Here is a 23,063-nt window from a genome sequence, read left to right as displayed (position 1 = left end):
AGGATCCTTAATTAGTTATAAATTTAGGGCTGTTAAGTTAATGCATTTAAAAAAAGTAAAAACCTTATGATTCTTTTAATATATCACAATCTAAAAAAAATTCAGCGGGAAATGCTCTGTAAGTATACATAATTAATAATTCAAAAATATAAAGATGTCTCAAGTGTAAAATATTCTTAATTAAAAATATGATTGATTTATTATGCATGCATATAATGTGATATGATAGATTAGAGATAGGTAAAATATTCATGTCAAAAATGAAAAATATTCGTAAAATCTGTGTACTAAGTTTTAACTGTCAAAAATTGTTGTTAATACTTAATATCATCAAAAAAAAAAAATAATAATAATAATAATTTAAAAACAAAAAATAACCAAAAAAAGATCCAATAAATCAAAATTTGAAAAAAAAGTTAAAAATTTAATAAATTAGTACATAGTTCAAACTTTGTACAAAAGAAGCTATACATTTTACACTTTTAGAGCAAACTAAAAATTATAAAATAATAATGTATCTGTCTAAAAATGTAATGTTCTGTTGAAGATAATGTCTATATTCAATATATTTAAATTTTATATAATTTTATGACTAATGATAGAATGATAGATTTTTTTCCTTTTAAATTAATTATTTAAACAGGAATTTATTACTAGGTATAACTTTTATAAAAAAAAGAATAACAAAGCGTGTATGACAAACAAATCCAACCAAGAATTTTATTTGACATGCGGGTGCAGATAGGTTCGCCATCACTAGTCGTAAATCAATGCCATTGTAGATGATAACCGAAAAAAGATTAGTGCCACGTAAAAATAGCTCGAAGGAACAAACTATTATATTTTTTCATGTTCATACTGCAGTATTAAAAGTTGCGTACATGAGAGAAAGAGTACTTAAAATCGCTAAGTCAAAACCTTAAAATTCTTCAGTATTAGTCGTATGCTCCAAACTATCTCTTTCACTATTTTTAAACAGTGACTTTATAACACGGTATAAATGCCTTAAACTCAGATCTTGATAGTTTTAAGCAACTAAACTTAATATTCTGCGATTTGGAGTACTGTATAATGTTAAATATTGCAGGTTGTCTTCGCATGCTCTATTAGATTGAAAACAACCAATTATTTTTGTAAATAATAATAAATTACAAATATTGGTGATATGTTATTTCCGAAACTATTATTTGCAAACAGCATACAATATTGTGATCTTTGTGTGACCAAGGACAGAATTCAGAAAGTGGGAAGTTTACTTATAGGTAGTTATTAGTTTACTTATTTTATTGCTATTTGTACTCGTAATGTTGTGCAGTGCGGAAACAAATGTGTATAATTTCCGAATAGCGCCAGAAGGGCCGTGAATTAATATTGGGTTTCAAATTTTCAATGTGGATTAATTTCGTACTGCCTGTCGGATAATATACAGTATAAATTATAATATATTATTATACTGCTATACTCTCGGGTTGATTATATTGTATACTTCTAAAAAATGCATTGAACGTACTTACTGGCCTACCGGAGTATAGTATAATAAAATGAAACGTTTTCATTTATTTTAAGAGTAATTAGATGTATTGAAAAAACATAAATCTTCCTCGAGACAAAAGTATGATTACTTTAATGGTTTAATGTAATTTTATATATTTGCCACATATAGCTATAGCAGAGCGCCTGTACACTGGGACTATCGAATCACTATTATATACCTATACAACCTTATAAGGCATTTATTAATACAATACAATATCACTCTAATAATATATTATTGAAGTGTTTGATATTATGTACATCGACACGATTTTTTTTTTCCAATTAATATAAATGCATAATTTAGAAATTGAATGGAATTCGTTGCAAATAAATGTCGTATATAGTGCATAGACAGTAAGTTTCAAAATTACTGTGAATTGAAGTTAACCAATTACACATTTTATACATTCTTTATAATACTGCTAATAATAATTTTAAAAAATATCTTATTCATTTCTGCCTTCTAATAGTAACATAATTGCATTAACAATTCACCTACTTAGCTCAACAGATAATATGTATACCTATAGACATGACATTTACTATACGGGAAGTTGTTTTGCATTAGTTTTATTGGATTGGTATAATATATTAATTATTATAGCTACCTTGCTACCTTATATTATATGTATATAAATTAATAAAAATATAAGGCTAATATTATAATAATTTTCTGATTTCATTAGATTATTTGCATTTTACACACTTTGCTTCTTTAAAAATACTGCAACGTTTAATTATTTGTTTACATACCGTGTGTGTATGTATTAATATATTATTATAACAGTCAGTAGCTAGGTATAGTATAATATTATTTAGCTATCTGCCTACCTATATAATACGTTATAATAAGTTAGATTATCGCTTTACAGTTGTTTTCAAGAGGTTTATTTTAATTGTGCTTAATGGATTGGCCATAAGAATAGTCGGTTTCTTTAAGCTGTGAAATGAAAGTCATAACTCGTAAGTCATAAAAAATTAACACACAAATATTGTAACATGTTTCTATCTATATATTGTTGATATATAATATTATATAGATAATAATTAATACAGCGATAAACTCAATAAATATGTGTTATAATGATTTTTATTTGGATTAATATATATTATATTATATTTATAGTTTAATTTAGATAGGATAATACTGCAGAATTTTATCGCAGAATAATTATTACAGACAATTAATAATAATTATGTACACTGTTAAAAATAACAGCTGACCGGTGTATGTATATTATAATATATACGTACTTTTAAATAGGGTAAAAAATGGATCGTTATTCTAGCATATCTGATATTATTTCTATCCATAATATACCTACATACCGGTTGTTGCGAACAATGGAGTCTCAAGTATAACAGAGGTCAATAATTACGGTGATCTGAATTGATAGTGGAGATCGTTAAAAAACAAATCTCGGGCCCATTATACAAGAGCTGAATGAAAAAACCGTAATGCCCAGTTATAATACAATGTAGGTATAGTGAGACCGCCACAACGGCAGTGTTAACACAATACGCGTGTGTATATTATGTATATAATAATAGAATATTCTATATAATGTATTATGAGTATAAGTAGTATAATTGTTTCAACAGTTAGCCTGCGAGGCATGTGGTTCAGCCCAAAAGGTTAAGGATTTAATGGACCGCCGTGTGTGTATACACAAAAAGTATTTACTAATGAGTAATGACCAATAGACTACAGTTGTATAAGTTGTAACGCGTGTGTGAGCGAAAAAAAGAAATTAATATATTATAGAACATTTAAATAATGGTAGGTACTAGGTTTATATACACATTTGTTCCCTACATATTATTATTTTTAACACACATAATTGACTATAAAACCATCGCGGTCAAAAACTGCACCTATATCACAGTTTTTGCAACTTTACAGGAGATTAAAAAATCAATGTTCGCACATGTCACTGCAGTTGATAATGTTACATATAAGTTAAATACAATTTAAAAAAATGCAAAAAACGTAAGATGTGTGTATATGCTGTCTCTTAATTCTTTAGCTATGATAAAATACTAGTAGGGTAGCCAGTCTGCAGCTATTAAAAAGGTAGGTGCAACGTGTTTATGACATTCAGATAATTGTACGCAAGTTATGGATGTACACTCGTATATTTTTACATTTAACATAGTACCTACATCTATATTATACACTTTGATAATATAACTAAGTATAACCATTGCACAACATGACGTGGTTTTCTATCTTAATGGCTGCGGATTCGGCTGCGGACGAATATCGAGGTTCAATGATCGACATCGACATATTGTTAAACACATATAATAATAATATATTAAGTATATATTAATATATTATACAATTCACTCGTACACCTGCATTAAACGAAGTTCACTAAAAAATGCATGCACGTAATACTATATCATAATTTTTGATAATTGATTAGTTGTAAGTTGTAACACAACTATGTATATTATAATAATATATAGATAATCATAAAATATAGCATTTTTTAAATTTTTTGGTGAAGAGGGAGGGATTGTCCCTTTTCCCCTTTATATATCTCTGGGAGCATACACACAGTACATACATGTAAATTATAATAGACCCCCTAATTTAAAACTCAAATTGCGCCTATGAGTTGTGTAGAACTGTAGTGAACCGTATAGGTTAGGTATTCATATATTTCGTATTTTGAAAATGGCCTATGTTGCCACGAATTCGCCTTACAAAAAAAAAAAAAAAAAAATAGGTCGATTCCCTTTTCAACCAAAACAAAAATTTATATTATAAATTCAAAATAATATAATAATGACATACAATTTTGTCAATAATTAATAAGTATAATATTAATACAATTATTAATATAAAAACAATGCTAATAATTTAATATATAGGTGTTTTAAATTTTAAATAATTTTACATATTTCATTTCATAACATTTTTATGTTACTTATAATTTTAATGATTTTCTATAAATATAACATAAAGTATATTAATTATTATTACTAATATTTGCCATTAATTTACAACAATTATATGCCTATAGGTTTATTTTTTCATTTTATATTATACATATTGACATATTGTAATGTATTAACACAAAAAAGAATATTCATATATTTTAAATAATTTTCTAAATTTTGTTTTAGTGAAAAGGAAATCGACCTATTTTAAATTTGGTAGAAAAGTTAATCGGCCGAAAAGAAGGGAAGGACACGTTTTTTGTCAAAAACGGCCATATGCCCCCTAATAGGTAACGATGGCTGTAAACCTAAAGTTTTAACGTATCTGTGAAAATTGATCTGAATTTAAGATAAGTGAGACAAAATTTTAACTTGAGACGACAATATACCATCAAAATACAAAATTTAATTTTGCATGTTTTAGTCGTTATTAAGTGCATAAACAAACATACAATAATACAATTGTATACACAGTTTTTTGCCTTTTTTAGAAAAAAAGTGATTGAGTTGACATTTTTTGTCAATAGACAATATGTATCACCTATACTTTATCAATATAAAGCTTAGTTCATTAATATTTTTGTAAGAAAATTTATTTTGCGTATATGCTTTTATAAAACCTATTATTTATTCATTGTTTTCATAATATATTGTATGTTCATATAGATAAGTAGGTACACTTTGCAATAATTAAGCATATCAATTTTTAATATTTTGTGTATAAATACAAAATACTAGGTAATAATTAGTTATTAATCACTTATTAGTAAAGTTATTATACACAATTTAATTTTAAAAATATTTAGATTAATTTTAATCTAACTTATACCACGAACCTTAACGCACGATTTAAGAATCTCTTCACACCTTTATACGGTAAGAACGAATCGGTATATCGATTTACAAGTTAATTACAAATAGCAAGGCTACAGCAGCAGCGGTCTGTAATTGTGTCCTACATAATTCGTAATGGACAACGAAGATGTTACAGGAGGTAGATAAAATATGATTTGTAATATACAGTGGAATTGGAATGCGGTTGTTTCGACAATAATGAAAATAATATAAAATCTGCGTAAATTATTCATTTTTTTAATAAATTAAACGGGACCTAGGAAGACTTGGTCGGGCTATATTATAATATGTAATGTAATAATATTATGCGTATACCCGCAAACGGTGCACGAATCGTTGACGACCTCCCGGCATCCAGACTTTAAACTGCGGGTCAAAAGGTGTCGCGAATATACTTTTATAGTTTTATTGAGTTAAGTTATACATAATACAGATACCTATATATGCATAATGTAACAATGTATTACAAAAATTAATGTATTGCGCAAAACTGCAAATGATTTCGGTTTGAAAGCTAAGTTCTGACACTATCCGCTATACATACAATGTACTAGTAGTGTTCCTACTATATTTATTTTATTATAGAGCTATGGATAAAATATGTTATTAAATTATATGTATGTAAGTATAATATTATAATATATCAGTCGTGTTTGCATGGACCAACAACGCCACTGCACTTGGATTTTTATTTTTTTTTCTTAATCAAATTGAGATACAAGAATTATTACTTTCTAAACACTTATTACGGTATATACAATAAACATACACACATAAAATCCTATATTATATACATATATGACTTAATATTATTATATATTTTCCTCCAGTGTTACTATAATAACATACCTATCATAGTATTATAACATTTGTATTTTGTGTGAGCCGATTAATAACGATTTATTACCTATAAGTGCACCTATGTAATTATTTTAATTACTGCTTATCCTCGCGGTGTGCATTACTCTCTCTAATATGCAAACGACTTAGAATGCGTAAAAATGATTAAATATTTGTAGTTGGACAGTGGGTAACCTAACCACGGTAGTAATTACATTTTACACTTCTACACGTACATCATATTATATGATATGACATATCTACTCATCCATAAAATAACTAGCTATATAAGCAAATTATTATATATTTACATTGCGTTTTTATGAGGGGAAGTTTACACTTAATAACACTGCTGTAAAGTAGGTTTTAATGCTTTTAATAATTAAAGTAATAATAATTAATAGTTCTAACTTACTATCAATTAATTATTAATAATAATTGTCAATAGTTTGAACTAATTTTTGTGAATAACAGATCACATAATATTACACATAATAAAATAAAAATCATTAAAATATATTATTCCATAAAATATTAATACCTATCTGTTAAAACTTATATTAATGTATATCTAAGTCAAAGTCAATTGAAATTTTTAACTCGCTTTTTCCTTTTCATGATATGATTTCAAAAGTATTTTTGTTTTTTAGCTTACATTTTAGAAGTTAAGATTTTTTAAATTATTTAAAAGTAGTTTTATTCAATGATCAACTTAATATCAAAATATTTGTTTTACTGGATTGACAATGTTTTAAATATAAAAAATGAATTGATATCATTGGTATTTATATTGACAACTTATAAATTAACAAAAAAATGGATATTAATTGTATAAAATATATATTGATAATATTTTCATTGAATCTTTATATTATTCCTATATTATTCCTATATAATCCACAATTATTGAATAATTAATAATATTATGTAGACTCCAAATAATTGGAAATGATTAAAGTAATTGAAGTTCAAAAAAACAAAGTTTCTTGCTGAGATCTAATTTCCATTGTATTTCCGACTTTGTATTAAAATATTTTACATTGGCCATTGGGTATACGTTTCTGTATCACTATAAAAAGTATAGAGCTAAGTTGATCAAAGCCACCACTTAACATGTTATACATATTAATAATTAACATACAAATTTTTATTTGTATAATATAATATGTGTAGATTGTTAAATTTAAATCATATTATACTTATTATTTTTATTAACTACGATAATATCTAACTTAACAAACAATTTCGAAAATACTGGGTCAATATTAAAATTATATTATTTCTATTAATACATATAATAATATGCATTTAATCAAATTATTAACGTTTATTAACGGTTTTAAAGTACAGGTATAATACCTATTAAATAACAGAACCCGTTGCATCATAACACGATCAAGACAGCATATCAAAAATTAGATGCTCAATGATTTAAGACCGGCATAACTGCGTAAGAAATAATATTTCATTCAAATGAAAGACCTTGCTCGAGTATCATTCATTAATTTCGCAACAACTTGTTTTTTTTATTAATATTGATAAACCTACGTGGCTAAATGTTTTCAGAATAATTATTATAAGTAATACCCAATCAAAATATTACAAATTCGCTTAACTATAAAAATAAAACTTATTAGGCAAAAATATTTGCATTCCAATGTATACACACCCAAGTTAGGCGTAATAAATATTATTACAGCATACTCTTTTACGCAGGAGAACCCCCTCTACAATATAGACCATATACAAAAATATGTGACTAAAATTAAAAATCTAACTGACCACATCACCGAAAACATCTTCCACAGCCCTCTACCTACCAATATACTGCCCTCTCGAACCACAGTATTCGAAAACTTCAAAATAATCAGTAATAACTTAGATTTCCAAGCACAATCTCTCAACAAAATTCAGCCTCCTCTCCCTCCGTGGCTCTGGTCGCCAAAAATCATCACCCAATTGGCCGAATACTGTAAACATTATACAGATAGTCGAATCATATTCAACCATTTTGCAGAAATAATGTCCCAACAATATCCGGACTATACACAAATATACACAGATGCATCCAAAAGTCAAAATGGGGTGGGTTTTTCTGTAATCACAGATTGGGAGAACCATCTTTTTAAACTACCGTCGTCGTTTAGTATATTCACAGCTGAAACTCATGCTATTTACCAAGCACTATTAATCATCTCAACTTCAAACCCGACAAACTGTCACATAATTATCAGTGACTCTCTGAGTGCCCTTACTGCAATCTCTAACCCCTACCCTAAAAATGAACTTATTCAACACATACAGAAATTAATATCAGAAATAAACATCCCCACATGTTTCATGTGGGTCCCCTCACACATCGGGATTCCCGGAAACGAAAAAGCAGACACATCAGCCTATGAAGCCATTACATCTCCACAGTCCATTAAAATCAACTCTACGTCCTCATTTGAAATCCTCAGCACAATCCATCGGAAAATAATGGAAGAATGGCAACTTTTTTGGGAAAATATTCCCCTTACCAACAAACTGAGAAATACCAAAATACTCGTCAAGAAATTAAACTATCCTCCCGGCACAAAAAGAAAAGACGAAGTAACAATTACTCGAGCCAAAATAGGCCACTCTTTCTTAACCCATGTACATCTCATCAAAAAAGAACCAGCACCCATATGCGATACTTGCAACGTAACTCTATCAATTGAACATATCGTAATCATCTGCCCCAAATTCACTGAAGCACGCAAGATACTCCAAAATCCAGCATCACTCTATCAAGCCTTCAAAGATGAAAACACAGCTGCAATCAGTACATTTTTCCATAATATAAACACTAAATACCCATTGTAAATAGTAACTATAATAATGTAGTAAAATGTATTCCAAAATTTAATGTATACATATATATATTTTCCTTTCTTTTTCTTGTATAAATTTTAACTAAAGTAGGCTAAAAACCTGTGTTGTTGAAGCCTTAATAAACTTTGAAAAAAAAAATATATTATTACATTAACATTAAAATTTACAATTTATAATTTTTATTAACATAGACATTTTATAAGACATTAACAGCTTAATAATCTACCTATTCAATTATATAACATTGTTGACCCTTCTGAACATGCCGTGTTATTAATCGACTTATACGATATATGACTAAATCAATTAACCAACGCAAGAATAAAATTAATTGTAGAACATGATATTATACAGTTTAAATGATAATTGCTTTATTTAATAAATTCATCTTAAAGTTTCATATTATATAGTTATAACAACTTAATATATGTTTTTATAGTTTATAAAATAAAATAGAAACAATACATTGTCAAGTTTTATAAAGTAAATTAATAATTGAAATATAAAACAATTATCGATTTATAACAAAGACATACTATCACCATATTATGTGCGTATGTACCTACATACTAATTACTGAATATACCTAGGTAATATATAACATAGCTGGCGACTTTAACGCTCGTTAAATATGTTAACAATCATTATAGTAATTTTTTTAAATACCTTCAAGATGTTGAAAAGTTCGCATGATAAAGATACGAACAAGTTAATAAAATTGTAAAAATTATTCATTTAAAAATTAAAATATATTTATTCACAATATATTAAATTTAAATTATAGTACCTATTATTGGGAATTTAAAAAAAACTAAAAAATATCGAATATTCAAAATATGTTAACATCATAAAATGTTTTTTAATTTACATTATTATATTTATATATTATTTAATAAATAATACTTTATTTATCATAAGTCATTATTCTTACAGTATTTGAAAAATATTTACAATTTTACAATAAGAATAAAAATAAAAAATCTTATAAGCGTTTGAAGTTAAAATGTTGATACAATTACAAAATGTATTCAATTGAATTTAATTTTAAAAAAAATTTATACAACGAACCTATTTCTATTTCTATACATGGTTTATTGACAATTATTCAATATAATAATAATTTATCCTTAAAATAATGACTATTAATACTTAATTATAACTACCTACTGGTATATACTTACTCAAAATTTATAGAGAAGACAAATATTCCCCAAGTGTTTTTTAAAACTTAATTGAATCAATTTAAAAAAATTTAATTATAGTAAAACATTCGAAGGTATAATATATACAGGGTGTCCCGCGAGGATTTACCCATTGTGATATCTCACGAAATAATGGAGATATCAAAATTCTGGTTTTATAGTATGATTTACTGGGATAAGAACTACAATTATTTCATTTTTAAATTTATTTTAATGTTTTTGTAAAAAATGTAAAAAATATATTTTTTTATTTAATTATTTCCAAAAATATTAAAGATAGCCATTTTGTAGAGTTTATTTTTCTGAAAATATTGACATTTCAAAATTTTATTTTCATTAATTTCCTGATTTTTAATATTTTTTCTAGTTTTGAAGAAATAAAATATGATTATAATGTATGTATGACTACACTGAAGGTATATTCGGCCGGCGCGCGCGGCTCAGCGGGTCACATGTTTGATACCTAACATTACAGTGTTAATTAATAATTCGCAATTTTTATCGAAACTAAAAAAAATATTAAAAATTAGGAAATTAATGAAAATAAAATTTTAAACATCAATATCCTCAGAAAAATAAACTCTACAAAATGGCTATCTTTAATTTTTATGGAAATAATTAAATAAAAAAATATATTTTTTAACTTTTTTACCAAAACATTAAAATCATTTAAAGTATGAAATAACTGTAGTTCTTATCCCTGTGAGTCTTATTACAAAATCAGAATTTTGATATCACCATTATTTCGGTAGATATTGCAATGGGTAAATCCTCACGGGACACTCTGTATATGTTACGTTAAAAGATTGAGTACCAGCGAAATCTAGGTTTTGTCAACTGAAACTGTCGGTAAATGTCCATATTTAGATATTTTTATCAATTTATTTCGGTTAAATTTATTATATTATTTATTTATTATTATATCAATTTATTTATTTTAAGAGGACGCTACACCCGCATATGTTGTCTTCGTCTTACAAACGCGTAACGTAGCAAATTTTATGCTCAGCAGATCACGTTTAGCTCCTTTAGTTTAAAATTTAGAGTAAATTAACCTCTTACAAAAATTAAAAGTAACATTATTATTCAGGGTATCTCGTATAGGCTTTTTATTATATTTTAATTTTAAAGTGAGTTATGTGTATTTTAAAATTGTAAATTGTTTGTATATCTTAAAATACTCATAACTCACTTTAAAATAAAAATATAATAAAAAGCCTACGAGGTGCCCTCGATATTAATGATACCTTTAATTTTTATAAGAGGTAATTTACTATCTTACGCACTTGCAAGATGGAGACAACATAAGCGGGTGTAGCGTCCTCTTAAAGTGTTAAACTTATATTAATGTTAATTGTATAAAAGTCCTAATTAAAAAATAAATCGCGAACCAAACTATTTAGGTATCTTAAGTTTTAACAAAATCAATCGGTATAAATATCCGAAATTTGGATATTTACCAACAGTTATAAAGTCGGTGGAAACCTTAGATTTCCGGTAAAACTTCCAATAATCAACAGTATTAGTATACCTTCCATAAAATACATAGTATATTATAAAATCTAAAAGTCGATCATTTTTACCGTTAATATTAGAGTTGAGATAAATGAATTAAAATAATAAATCAATTTTAAATTAATTTTAAAATTCATACAGGTATTTTGTTTAATTTTTTCAAACTACAATTCATACTTATTATACAATAAATAAAAAAGGGGGAAAGTAGGTAACCGCTCTGCTGTACAGTAGGGTCGAGTGTAACTCGTCATTGAGTAGGTCACTGCAATAGATGTATTAAATTTGAATTCAATGATAAATCATCATTGCATACTAAAAAAGATTCTAAGCAAAGACAAAATATATACTAGCCAGTATGTTTTATAATAATTATGATTTTTTTTATTATTAAAAATAGAGTACAGTACAAAACTATAATAACAAATAACATTAAATTAATTTTTTTTTCGAAAATTTACCGTGTGTTTAAAATATAATAATGTAAGTTAGAGTTTAATAATTAAGGAATGATTGAAAAAAATTGTGCTTATGTATCTTTAATATTTTTAAATGCCTACATGCTACAGTAAAAATGTTTAAATTTTCAAATTTTTTTGGCCAAATTTAAGAAATAGTTATATATTATATATACATATTTAGTGAAAATTGCAAGTATCTATACCTATTGCCTACATTTGTTCGGTTTTAAGTTAAGCTAAAACATAAAATTGATTTTGTCGAAAACTGTTTAGTATAAAAATCACAACTTAGCTTAATTTTTTATTTTTCCAGATTACTTTTTAAAGATACTGAGAATTTTTAATTTGAATCACTCAAAAGTGCCGATCCAATTTTTTATCAGAAACCTCTTTTAAAGGTCAAGTTTGACGTTTTTTCTTCTATTTATCGTGTATACAAAAAAAAGCCTTATCATTGTTAATCAATAAGCTCATCCATTCATAATCAAAAAATATGTTATTACATGATTATGAAATTGGAAAAGTTTTTGAAGTGCATATTTTTTTATTTAATAGAAAATATCTATATAAGTTATCAAGGTGTACATAATTATATGTTATTATTTTATTTAAAAATAAGATTTATAGCCGTAGTATAAGAATTTTCCTCGGAATTTTCAAAATAAATTTGTGAGAGTGAAATATTATACTATATAAGTGTATAAACTAATCACAGTAGAATACTAGAATAATTGATTTCATAATGAAATATATTTTATTAACAACTAATATATGTGCTATATGATGTGAGCGACGTATATAATATGTATAGGCATTACTGCATTAGCTTAACTTAGTCAGCGTTCCTATAACATTGATGGATTAATAGTAATTATTACTAACCTTGAAATAAGTCGAATTTATGGCACTTAAAGTAGGACAAAAATATGAATCACTATTTTCGAATACCTATTTCCTAATAATGAAAATTAAAAATGTAATGTTTACAAAAATGAGCAAAACTATGTTCCAGAATTTCAATCATAGCTAACCTATATTTTATATAAACTTTCATCCGAGGATAACGAAAAAGTTTTTTTAATTATCTAATACGAAAATTTTTAAATTTGTAGTTTTTTAAGTAGAAACACAACTGATGTTATATCTAGAAATCTAGAATAAGAATACAGAGAAACAGCCTTTATAGGTTTACAGCACTATCTAGTATCTACCAATATAATATACACTTCCAACAATTTCCTGAATAATCTGCAAAGGACATTTTGTAACTGTACTCCATTTTATTCTTCATTCATACATACACATAATATTAGAGTATAATACCTATCTACTGTAATAGCCAATAGGTCTTAAATAAACAAATAAAAATATTTTTGTTATAGAAGGTAGTTATAATAGGTACTATTTAGGTATTGTTTATATACATTATACATTATAACAGTACTAATCAGAGACGTTATCTCTTTAGCGTTTATTTATTTATTCTAAGTATAAACTTTAATTTCCTAAATGTTTGTTATATAAGTATATAATTATATATCCCTTTCGTTTAGCGTTACTTAGAGTCACTGAAGATGTTATATGCAGTCATGCAAATTAATGTAATATTATTACGAATTACAAATACTGAAATACTTTAGGAAGTAGGTACCTATATGAAAATAATTATCGTTGTAACCATTTAACATTATACGTACTACGTACCTATATAATAAATTATAATTTTTAAGTGCGAGTGATGTTATACATAGCATCCGGGCGGATTACATTAGATTGTAACACCCAACAGTTAACGATATCAGCGTCACTGGCAATATACTGACAATAGTTATTGTATATAATTAAACAACGATAAAAATTGAATATTATTAAAATATAATCTCTTTACAATGGCCTCGCCCGTTTATATTAATAAAATAAAAATATATTATTGGGATTCAATATTTTATTATATTGTTATATTATAATATATTATTCAATTCTCATATTTTATTCAATTTTAAGTAGTAATACGCTTCAATAAGTTATAAATACTATGTTATAAAGTATTTATTATTTTAAATAATAAGAACAATAAGTATTTATTATTATACATATTTATATAGCCAACAAATCGGATTTCTAATTACGATAATATATTATAATAATATGCATATTTATTTACATGTAAATAAGTTGGTATTATAATTTTATTTATAAATTAATATCTTTATTTTCATTATAGTACCTAGTCAATTACGTGCAGCTCGAAAAAAATGTAAGAGTATAACTGCAGATGCCTGATGCATGGCTTTCGCTCGTGGATTTTTAGACGAAAAGTTATGTAATGATAGCAGTAAACCCCATAAACTAAAAATGGGTAATAATGATAATTATATATATTTTTTTAATTTTAATAGTTTACTAATGCTATACATTTCTACAGCGAGTAAAATATAATTTATGAATTGTGCGCTAGAAAGCCATTATAACTCGTAACAACTATACTCTTTCTCGGATGTATGAAAATATGAATTATACTGGCAAAAAAAAACTATGTAGGTAATCATCGAAAAAGTTCATGTCTGAATTTATGTTTAAAATACGGTGAGCGTATAACGACCGAGAGGACTATCCTAATTAGTAATTACAAATATCCAAAAATTAATTTGTAAGGACAGTGCTGACAAACACATCACCAAATAAATTGTGTTCGGGAAAACCAAGAAACTCGACGATTCCACGTAATACACACAAAGAAAAATAATTTTTTTGCTTATTATTTCATCATAATTCTTAATCAGAATAATTAAAACTTATTTTTCTATATACTTTTACTTAAACGTAATACAATAAATATATTATGTACCAACAATGTTCAAAAATGAATTTTGAAAATGCCAGGTAGGTACAGCAACTAACGCCTATTAAACATAATTGAACATAATATTTGCTGCAATTTCTTATAGGTACAATAATACAACTTTCAGACTTTTGGCATGGGTAAAAAATATCAAATTGAAATTTGTATATTTAGAGAGAGAATGTATGTGTGACTTTTGGATGACTGTGATGATGAGAAACAGAGAGAAAAATCATATGGTTTGTCGACAAAAATCATCATTTAGATCATGGATGGACTCATCGTACTTAATAATAATAATAATAATAATAAAATGACTTACGTGCAGATGACTTGGTCGTCGAAAATGTGAGGAAACACAGCGTAAGTAGAAACAGCACCGGCGCCGGAGCCTTTAAGTATTTGGCGACGTTGTTCGCCGTCATCTTCGTCGCCGTTGTATTTTCGATACTTGCAGAACTATTTTACAGTTAATGAACCCTTAATAATATTTATGTCGTGCACTATCTAACCCACGGTGTTACACGGGTAGTCTTGCGTTCGATAGCTACGGCATTACGTTAAGTCCTACAAGATCCACTAAATAATTTATAACCGTTTCCGCGTGTGTCGTGTAGTTATTATTATTGATCATGGGAGAAAAAATGTTCAAATTTGGTGTTGAAAAAAAAATTATATTTAATTTACAAACACGTTACCGGGTAAAAATATCACCGTCGGACGTCGACGGGCGTGCGTCGCGAACGAACCGTGTTGACGAACTGAGTTCGGTACCGTGGTATGCGCGGTGGACCCGGAGGTAACGTCGCGGGTCTGCGGTGTTGCAGTCTGTGAGCGCGCGACCTGGGAGAAAGTCTCGACTGTGCGTGCCGCCCGGTTTAAGCAGTCTTCGGCGACGACAGTGAAAGTGTACAATGTATTATAATATAATAATTATATTGTGACGGTGGTTGTTTGGCCGAAACAAGGTCGCCCATCAGCCGACCTGTGAAACGTACGAAAACGTTGTGCCTTTATTATTCCGCTGTTTATAATAATATATATCAACTATTATAATACCATATTTTATTAATCGCTGACTGTGAATGATGGACGCGTAAACGTGACAATATTATTGTATCGCATTAATAATATTATCGTATCATATTCGGTATGAACGGAAATGTATTATTATACGATTTATACGTCAGGTACATTACTGTACAATATCGATAAACCATAGTCGAAACGATTATAATAATACTTGACGTGATGAACTCGGTGCGTCTGAGTGTCTGAACAGTGTCACGCATATGCAATAACAGTCTCCACTACTAATTACTTAAAAATATTCTTTTCTCTTCCTCTCTCTCACTCTCTCTCTCTCTCTCACTCACTCTTTCTCTGGCGTGACATGACCTGCCGCAATATATTACAATAATATTATTCCATATCAGTGTATCACCGGAAGAACGCCACAACACTATATTCTGATAATAATGGACCACCGAGAACTCATCTCCACTAAATACTCAATGTAGGTACTTATTTGACTAGTGTTCCTCAAATACTCATTTCAGCGCCTTTGATTCATTAAATATGATTTTATCATCATCATTTTAAATAATACCTATTGAATAAATTAACTTCTAAGAGCCGTAAGCCCAAAAGTGTGCAATTATTATCACGAATTATAATTCTTGATAACGCAAATGGTGAAACTTTGGTGTAGGTATTACTTCTATAAATTTTGTAATAGGATATGGATTGTAATAAATTGTAATAACAAAATTATTTAATACTCCCAAGGTTATAGGCCGCAATGCCTCGCCTATTAATATGTGCAATTAAATGAATATATTTACAATTATTTTCAGAATTAATCAGAATATAATAAACAAATGTGTATATATTATATAATGTAACTATAACACATTATAAAACAAAAAAAAAAAAAACAAAAAATGACTTATCTAATTTTTGATCAGTATTCAGTAGAGTAACCTAACAAAAAAAATGTATTTTTTTTATTTTTTCATAATAAATGTAGGTATTTATTATAACACAAACTGCACCTAGGTATATAGTAAGTATATACCTATTACAAATAATAACATAGAAAATTAAATAACGATGGAATAAATACTCTGGCAGATAACAAAATTTCTCAACCTGGTTGAATAGGTAAAAAATCAAATACTGATGTAGAAAAACAACCTTTTATTAACATTGCAAACAAATATTGAAATATTCTTCTATATTTTAGTTGTTTATTTTTTTAAGGGTTAACGATATAATATATTTTTTAACTAGTAAAGTAAGTAGATGAACACTTAAATTAGTTTTTTTTAAGGGCGAGAGAGATCGAGAGTTAACTGATTTTATTTTTCACCTATTTTGAGAGTGGCGACATAAAAAATGTTAAGAAACGCTGTTATATAGTAATTATTTTATTACCTTACAAATAATTGCAAAACATTAGCACAAAATAAATACTAAACAACATAATATGACATTTATGTTTAATATAGGTACCTACAATCTACTAGTATGTTATATCATTATACCAATCTAATACCCACTTTTATATTTTGAAATAACTACTACAAAATATAGTCATACCAATCACTGGATATCATGAAAACATATTTTTTATACCACCCACAAGTATAAAATTGAAATATAATGAGAATATATATTAGAGTTATTTATAATAATGATTAAATCAGTGCCAATTTCTCGAATTAATGGCAAGTGATTACTTATCACAAATAGTTACAGTTTAATAATAGACACACAATTCATAAATATACAATTATTTTCAATATCAGTAAGAACTTGATCGATCAATGTGAATTTCCTATAAGTACTTTATACTTGGTATATATCATATCATTATGTTTGAAATATTTTAAAAATACGAGTAGCTTAAATTTTTTATTGTAGGTACCTATCATTGGTTTTAAAACGTATCTAAAAAATTCTCGAAATGTGCTTCGCGAGAGTAGTCGATGGTCTCGGTGGGCATATCTGTATTAATTAAATTCAAATTATTTAATTACTATTATATTTCTCAGTTACATTTTTATATTTATATTAAATATTATCTGGACAGTACTAATATTATGAATTATTATTGTCTCAAATTGATATTTTTGATTTTTGTGGTTCTGTAATTTTTTTTTAAGAATATATAATGGCTACACGAACAAAAAAGTTTGAGAACTGCTGTACTAACCTAACTCCAGATATAACTTAGCTTCTTAGCTACACGTTAGATATTTTATTTTTATATTTTTTTATTATTTTTATTTTTACAGCATCAACAACGTAGTTATTAGCTTACAATTATTAGATTAAATCGTTATGTACATAAAGGATTTTTACAATAATGTTTAAAAATAATGTAAATTATCAAAATTAGGTTAAATTAAGTTATACATTTCAATTTTTTTTTAACTGTGGTTATTTTTTCTGTGTCAGCATAGAGTTCTATAGCTTCGTATTATCTTTATAGTTATATAATATAATATATTATTGAAATAAATGTTTTCCAATATTATTCATAATTAAAATTAATGTTTTTTGAATATAATTTTTCGACATTAAACAATGTACAATAATAAATAATAATCATTCACAAACGTTTACAATGGTATGGAGAACTTCGAAGTATAAAGATATTGGTTAAATTTGATATAATGATATTTTATAACAATAAGAATAATATAATAGGTAGGTACCTGCAGGTTAATAATAAAAGAAGTAATAGATGTGGTACATCATATAGTAATTTTATTAAAATTCGGTACAACTCGTGTGTGATACATGTGCTATTTGACACTTATACATATATTTATTATTATTGTATTTTTAAGAATATTTTCTTTTAATGAATTTGTTGTGAGATTGTGTTCAAGTGATTTTTGATAATTCAGAGATTTTGTTGGGAGTGATGTTTCTAAGTGCATATATTTCGAGGGAAAAGATTGAGTCCAGTTAATTTTCTATACACTATACATTTTCTGTATCAATATCTATTAAACCATTTAGTGAGATCTTAAGCAAGTAGTTCAAATTATTTTTTTCCTATTTTAGTGAAGGCATGTATATCATAAGCGTTTGGATTGATTAACCTTTTGGTAGCAAATCATAATGTTCGAATCCAAAGAATGCATTTTGGATATAGGTATAGATTAGCTATAGGTATCTTTGATATAATTTATTCAATGTTTTTGAAAATAGATTATACAAAGTAAATAGAAATACCGACTTATCATATAGACTATTTGTATTACCATAGTAATATCGCACGATAGCTAAAGACTGCCAAATGGTTGGAAAATTATGTCTAATGTTGGATATATTAATATATTAATCATTAGATTAAAACAACAAACTATTATTGGATATTTGAATTATGAGTCAGAGGATAGCTTCATTCAGCCTGCTATTATGAAGAAAAAAAATTCGGGACTATTCTATTATTATCAGAGGCATATTTTAAGCTTCTTTTTTTTTGGGGGGGGGGGAGGTGTCCTGACTCCAATAGTCCAATCAATAATTTTTCTCCCCAACTACTTACATATCAACTTCATTATTGATACATTATTTGATTACAACACACCTTAATTCCTTACAAGTGATAATTTTAAAAAGAATCTAAGATTTACCAAAATTATTGATTATAATAAATTGATGACAGTAATAAAGTATAAACGATTTAACTGAATATTATATTAAAACTAGTTTAAAACATAAATTTAGAATTATAATTTTGTATTTGAAGAAAAATAAAAAGGCGATACAGTTGGCTCGACATCACAAAACGGTAATACAATATCCTAAGAATTACTTATCCAATACCTAATAGTTCACCGTTTACTGAAAGTTCAAATAATATTTTGCTAATTCCTACTATCCAGTATTTCCCTTATTTCCTTATTATCCCCCTTATTTTCACTCGTGCACATTGGAAATTTAAGAATTTAAACTTTCTAAGATTTAATTTATTTTCCGGAAAACTATGATCTACGTCATCATTTTCTGTAAAGCTATGTTCTGTAGTTTTAGATTCTTTCAACTTTCTGGCATTAGAATTTGTTACAAATTATATTTTATTTTCAACACGAAAACAAATGCTGGAACGTTAATTTTAAGTTATTCTGTTTTTTCTCATAATATTATTTTTCTGTTAGATGAGTAGGTAACATTAATATAATTTGTTTTCTGGAAAATTGTGGGCCCCCGCTTACGGTTGTTTTTTTTTTTCTTGCTACATACCATAACATATTAATTATTATTACTTAGTATTTGAATGATTCAGATCCAATAATAAAATGTTCAAATATTTTATACTTGTAGCAATGATTAATACTTCAATGAATTATTACGAAATAATATTATCATGAAGTAAATTCCTTGTATTATTTTCGTTTATAAATGAGAGTTATAAATATAAATTATAAGAATTTATTATGAAAATTGTATATTATATAATAAAAAATTAAATAAATAACCTTAGGTATACATTATATCAGGGATTCTCAAACTTTTATAAACACTGTACACCTAGCCATTTTTACCAATAACTTAACTGCTAAACTTACTGAATTATAATATTATTATTATGAAAAAATTAAAGGCATTTCAAACCTTAACCGTACCCCTTGAAAAATTTCGAGTACTCCCGAGTACGCGTACCACAGTTTGAGAATCCCTGTATTATATAATAATTATATATATATTGTACATTTTATAAAAATGTTTATGTATAATAACTTACCAAGGCTGTATAGCTGTAAATATCAACAATATTGTCACGGCACAATTCGTGGTAGTCGCTGTCGACGATTTCCTGGAACAAATAAAACCATTTCTTAGCTAAAAATAAACGAAAACAAAATCCAAAATACATGTCCAAATACACCTTTCAAAAGTAGACATTTTACTGTAATACAACTGTGACTAAAAACCAAAACATTGCTCTAATAATCCAGTAAATTAGAGGTGTGTGTGTGTGTGTGTGTGTGTGTGTGTGTGTGTGTGTGTGTGTGTGTGTGTGTGTGTGTAGTTCAGGAGTTATTATATTATTAGGCGAGTTGAACTAGTGTGAACTGAACCGAATCACAGTAACTCTGAATCTTAGATAATAATTCTCGATGAACTAAAATATTATATGCAGGGTTGGGCAAGATACTTAAAAAAAATAGTAACATGATGCATGCATTGCAAGATACAATATACATTGTGAATGTAGAAAAGATACAAGATGCATGTATCAAAGATACTTAGATACATGATACTTTTATACTTCTAATCGAATTTTATTTACTATTAAACTTAAAATGTCTATACATAATTCACTACACTGTCAATACATAAATACTTATAAAGTCATAATTATATTAAATAATATAATAAGTCAATAGGTACACATTATAAATTTATAAGTTTATGACTAATACAGTGATACATCAGTATATAATATAAATACACCAAAATTAATAGATTGCATAAAAATTACATCTTAATTTGTATACATTTCAGTTAAGTGCTTTAGTGCTTATCTGTATAACTGTACTAACTGTAGATACGTATACCGTATAATGGTGAGTATTATAGTATTATAGTTAGCTCTGCTAGTAGTTTGATTATATTAGCCACAAAAGGCAGTACAACCAATACTGTTTATAAAGAGATATTGAGATGAATAAAATATGTCAATATAAATTTATCTTTTTCTGTAATATCTTTTAAAACTAATTAAGTTTTACAACGTCGTTATAACATTATTATATGCATTATGGTGTTATTTAAGCCAAAAAGATAAATTTATATTGACATATTTTATTCATCTCAATATCTCTTTATAAACAGTATTGTTTGTACTGCCTTTTGTGGCTAATATAATCAAACTACTGGCAGAGCTAACTCTAACTAACTAACTCATTTAAGAATAATAATAATTATTATCCGTAATAATAAAGTAATAAATGTGTCAACACATAAATCAGGTTGTTATAGCAACCAATTATATACAAAATTTCCATCATAAATCTCAAAATCCCAGTTTGAGCAACCCTTTAAAATGTGAATTTTGAAAAATCCCTCCTTATTGCACGGTGAAAATATGAGAAGAACCCCTTTTCCAAATTTCAAGTCTGTACGTTGAGTAGTTTTTGAGATACAGTGATCAGTGAGTGAGTGGTATTTGGATTTTATAAGTATAGATTATTACTTATTATTAATACTTATAAAAATATTTAACTTTCTGGGGGACATTTTTTTTTTAAAAATAAAGTTAGACAAACTTATAAGGAATATTGAATTAAATTTTCAAATTTCAAATTTAAAAAAAAAAAAAAAATTATGAATTTCTATCTAAGATTATTTGAACATTGCCGTAATTTTTACGTATTTAGAATTTGAACTTTAAATGCTTATAAAATAAAATCGTGATTGTATTTTTAATATTTTTAAACTGCTATTGAAACAATATGCTGGAAGCCTTAAATTAAATTTTGAAACTTTTTGACTAAACCAATAAAATTTTATGGACATTAATAGAAAAAAAAAAACTAAAAAAGCGGGAAAGTGGGTATCGCTCTACTGTACATTAGGTGGTGGGTAGGATCTCTGACTAGGGTAGGTTAGATTTGAATGCAATGATTGGTATCATTGTATACGAAAAAAGATTCTGAACGGAGATGATTTGTCAGTCTAGGATATATTATATTTAAATATTGTCATATATTCTATTTTGAAACAAATATTTTATTTTTCAATTAAGACGCAATTTGCATAAGGCATGGTTAATCAATTATTCCAAAAACATTACATGTAGTTATCATAATTCATAATACCTTATATTAACATAGATATACATATAACTGGTTTGAGGAGAAATCGTTATCATTACGCGATTTCATAAAAATTTATAACTCAAACGCTCAAAACATTTTTCCTATAATGACGCTTCAAGTTTTTTCTATAGCTATTTGAAGCGAAACTTATGGAAAACTT

The 23,063-nt window shown here is 26.6% G+C and overlaps 2 protein-coding genes across 2 annotated transcripts in view; one reads left to right on the top strand and one right to left on the bottom strand.

Annotated features, from left to right (window-relative positions):
• The window catches only part of Duox (dual oxidase), a 49,047-nt gene extending 33,204 nt beyond the window's left edge, over positions 1 to 15,843 (bottom strand). The window contains exon 1 of the mRNA XM_015511326.2: positions 15,382 to 15,843. Within this exon, the coding sequence (XP_015366812.1) occupies positions 15,382 to 15,484 (103 nt within the window). The 5' untranslated portion in view covers positions 15,485 to 15,843. The remainder of the gene's footprint in view (positions 1 to 15,381) is intronic.
• Positions 8,203 to 9,030, top strand: LOC149057028 (uncharacterized). The gene has a single exon (XM_089224622.1). It carries the CDS (start codon positions 8,203 to 8,205, stop codon positions 9,028 to 9,030), a length of 828 nt encoding a protein of 275 aa, XP_089080748.1.
• Positions 15,844 to 23,063: the final 7,220 nt, after the last annotated feature.

The sequence above is a fragment of the Diuraphis noxia genome, unplaced genomic scaffold, assembly GCF_037042655.1.
Source record: "Diuraphis noxia isolate RWA-SAM2 unplaced genomic scaffold, SU_Dnox_SAM2 contig0003, whole genome shotgun sequence".
Lineage (NCBI taxonomy): Eukaryota > Metazoa > Arthropoda > Insecta > Hemiptera > Aphididae > Diuraphis > Diuraphis noxia.
This window is presented reverse-complemented; position numbering and strand designations above follow the sequence as displayed.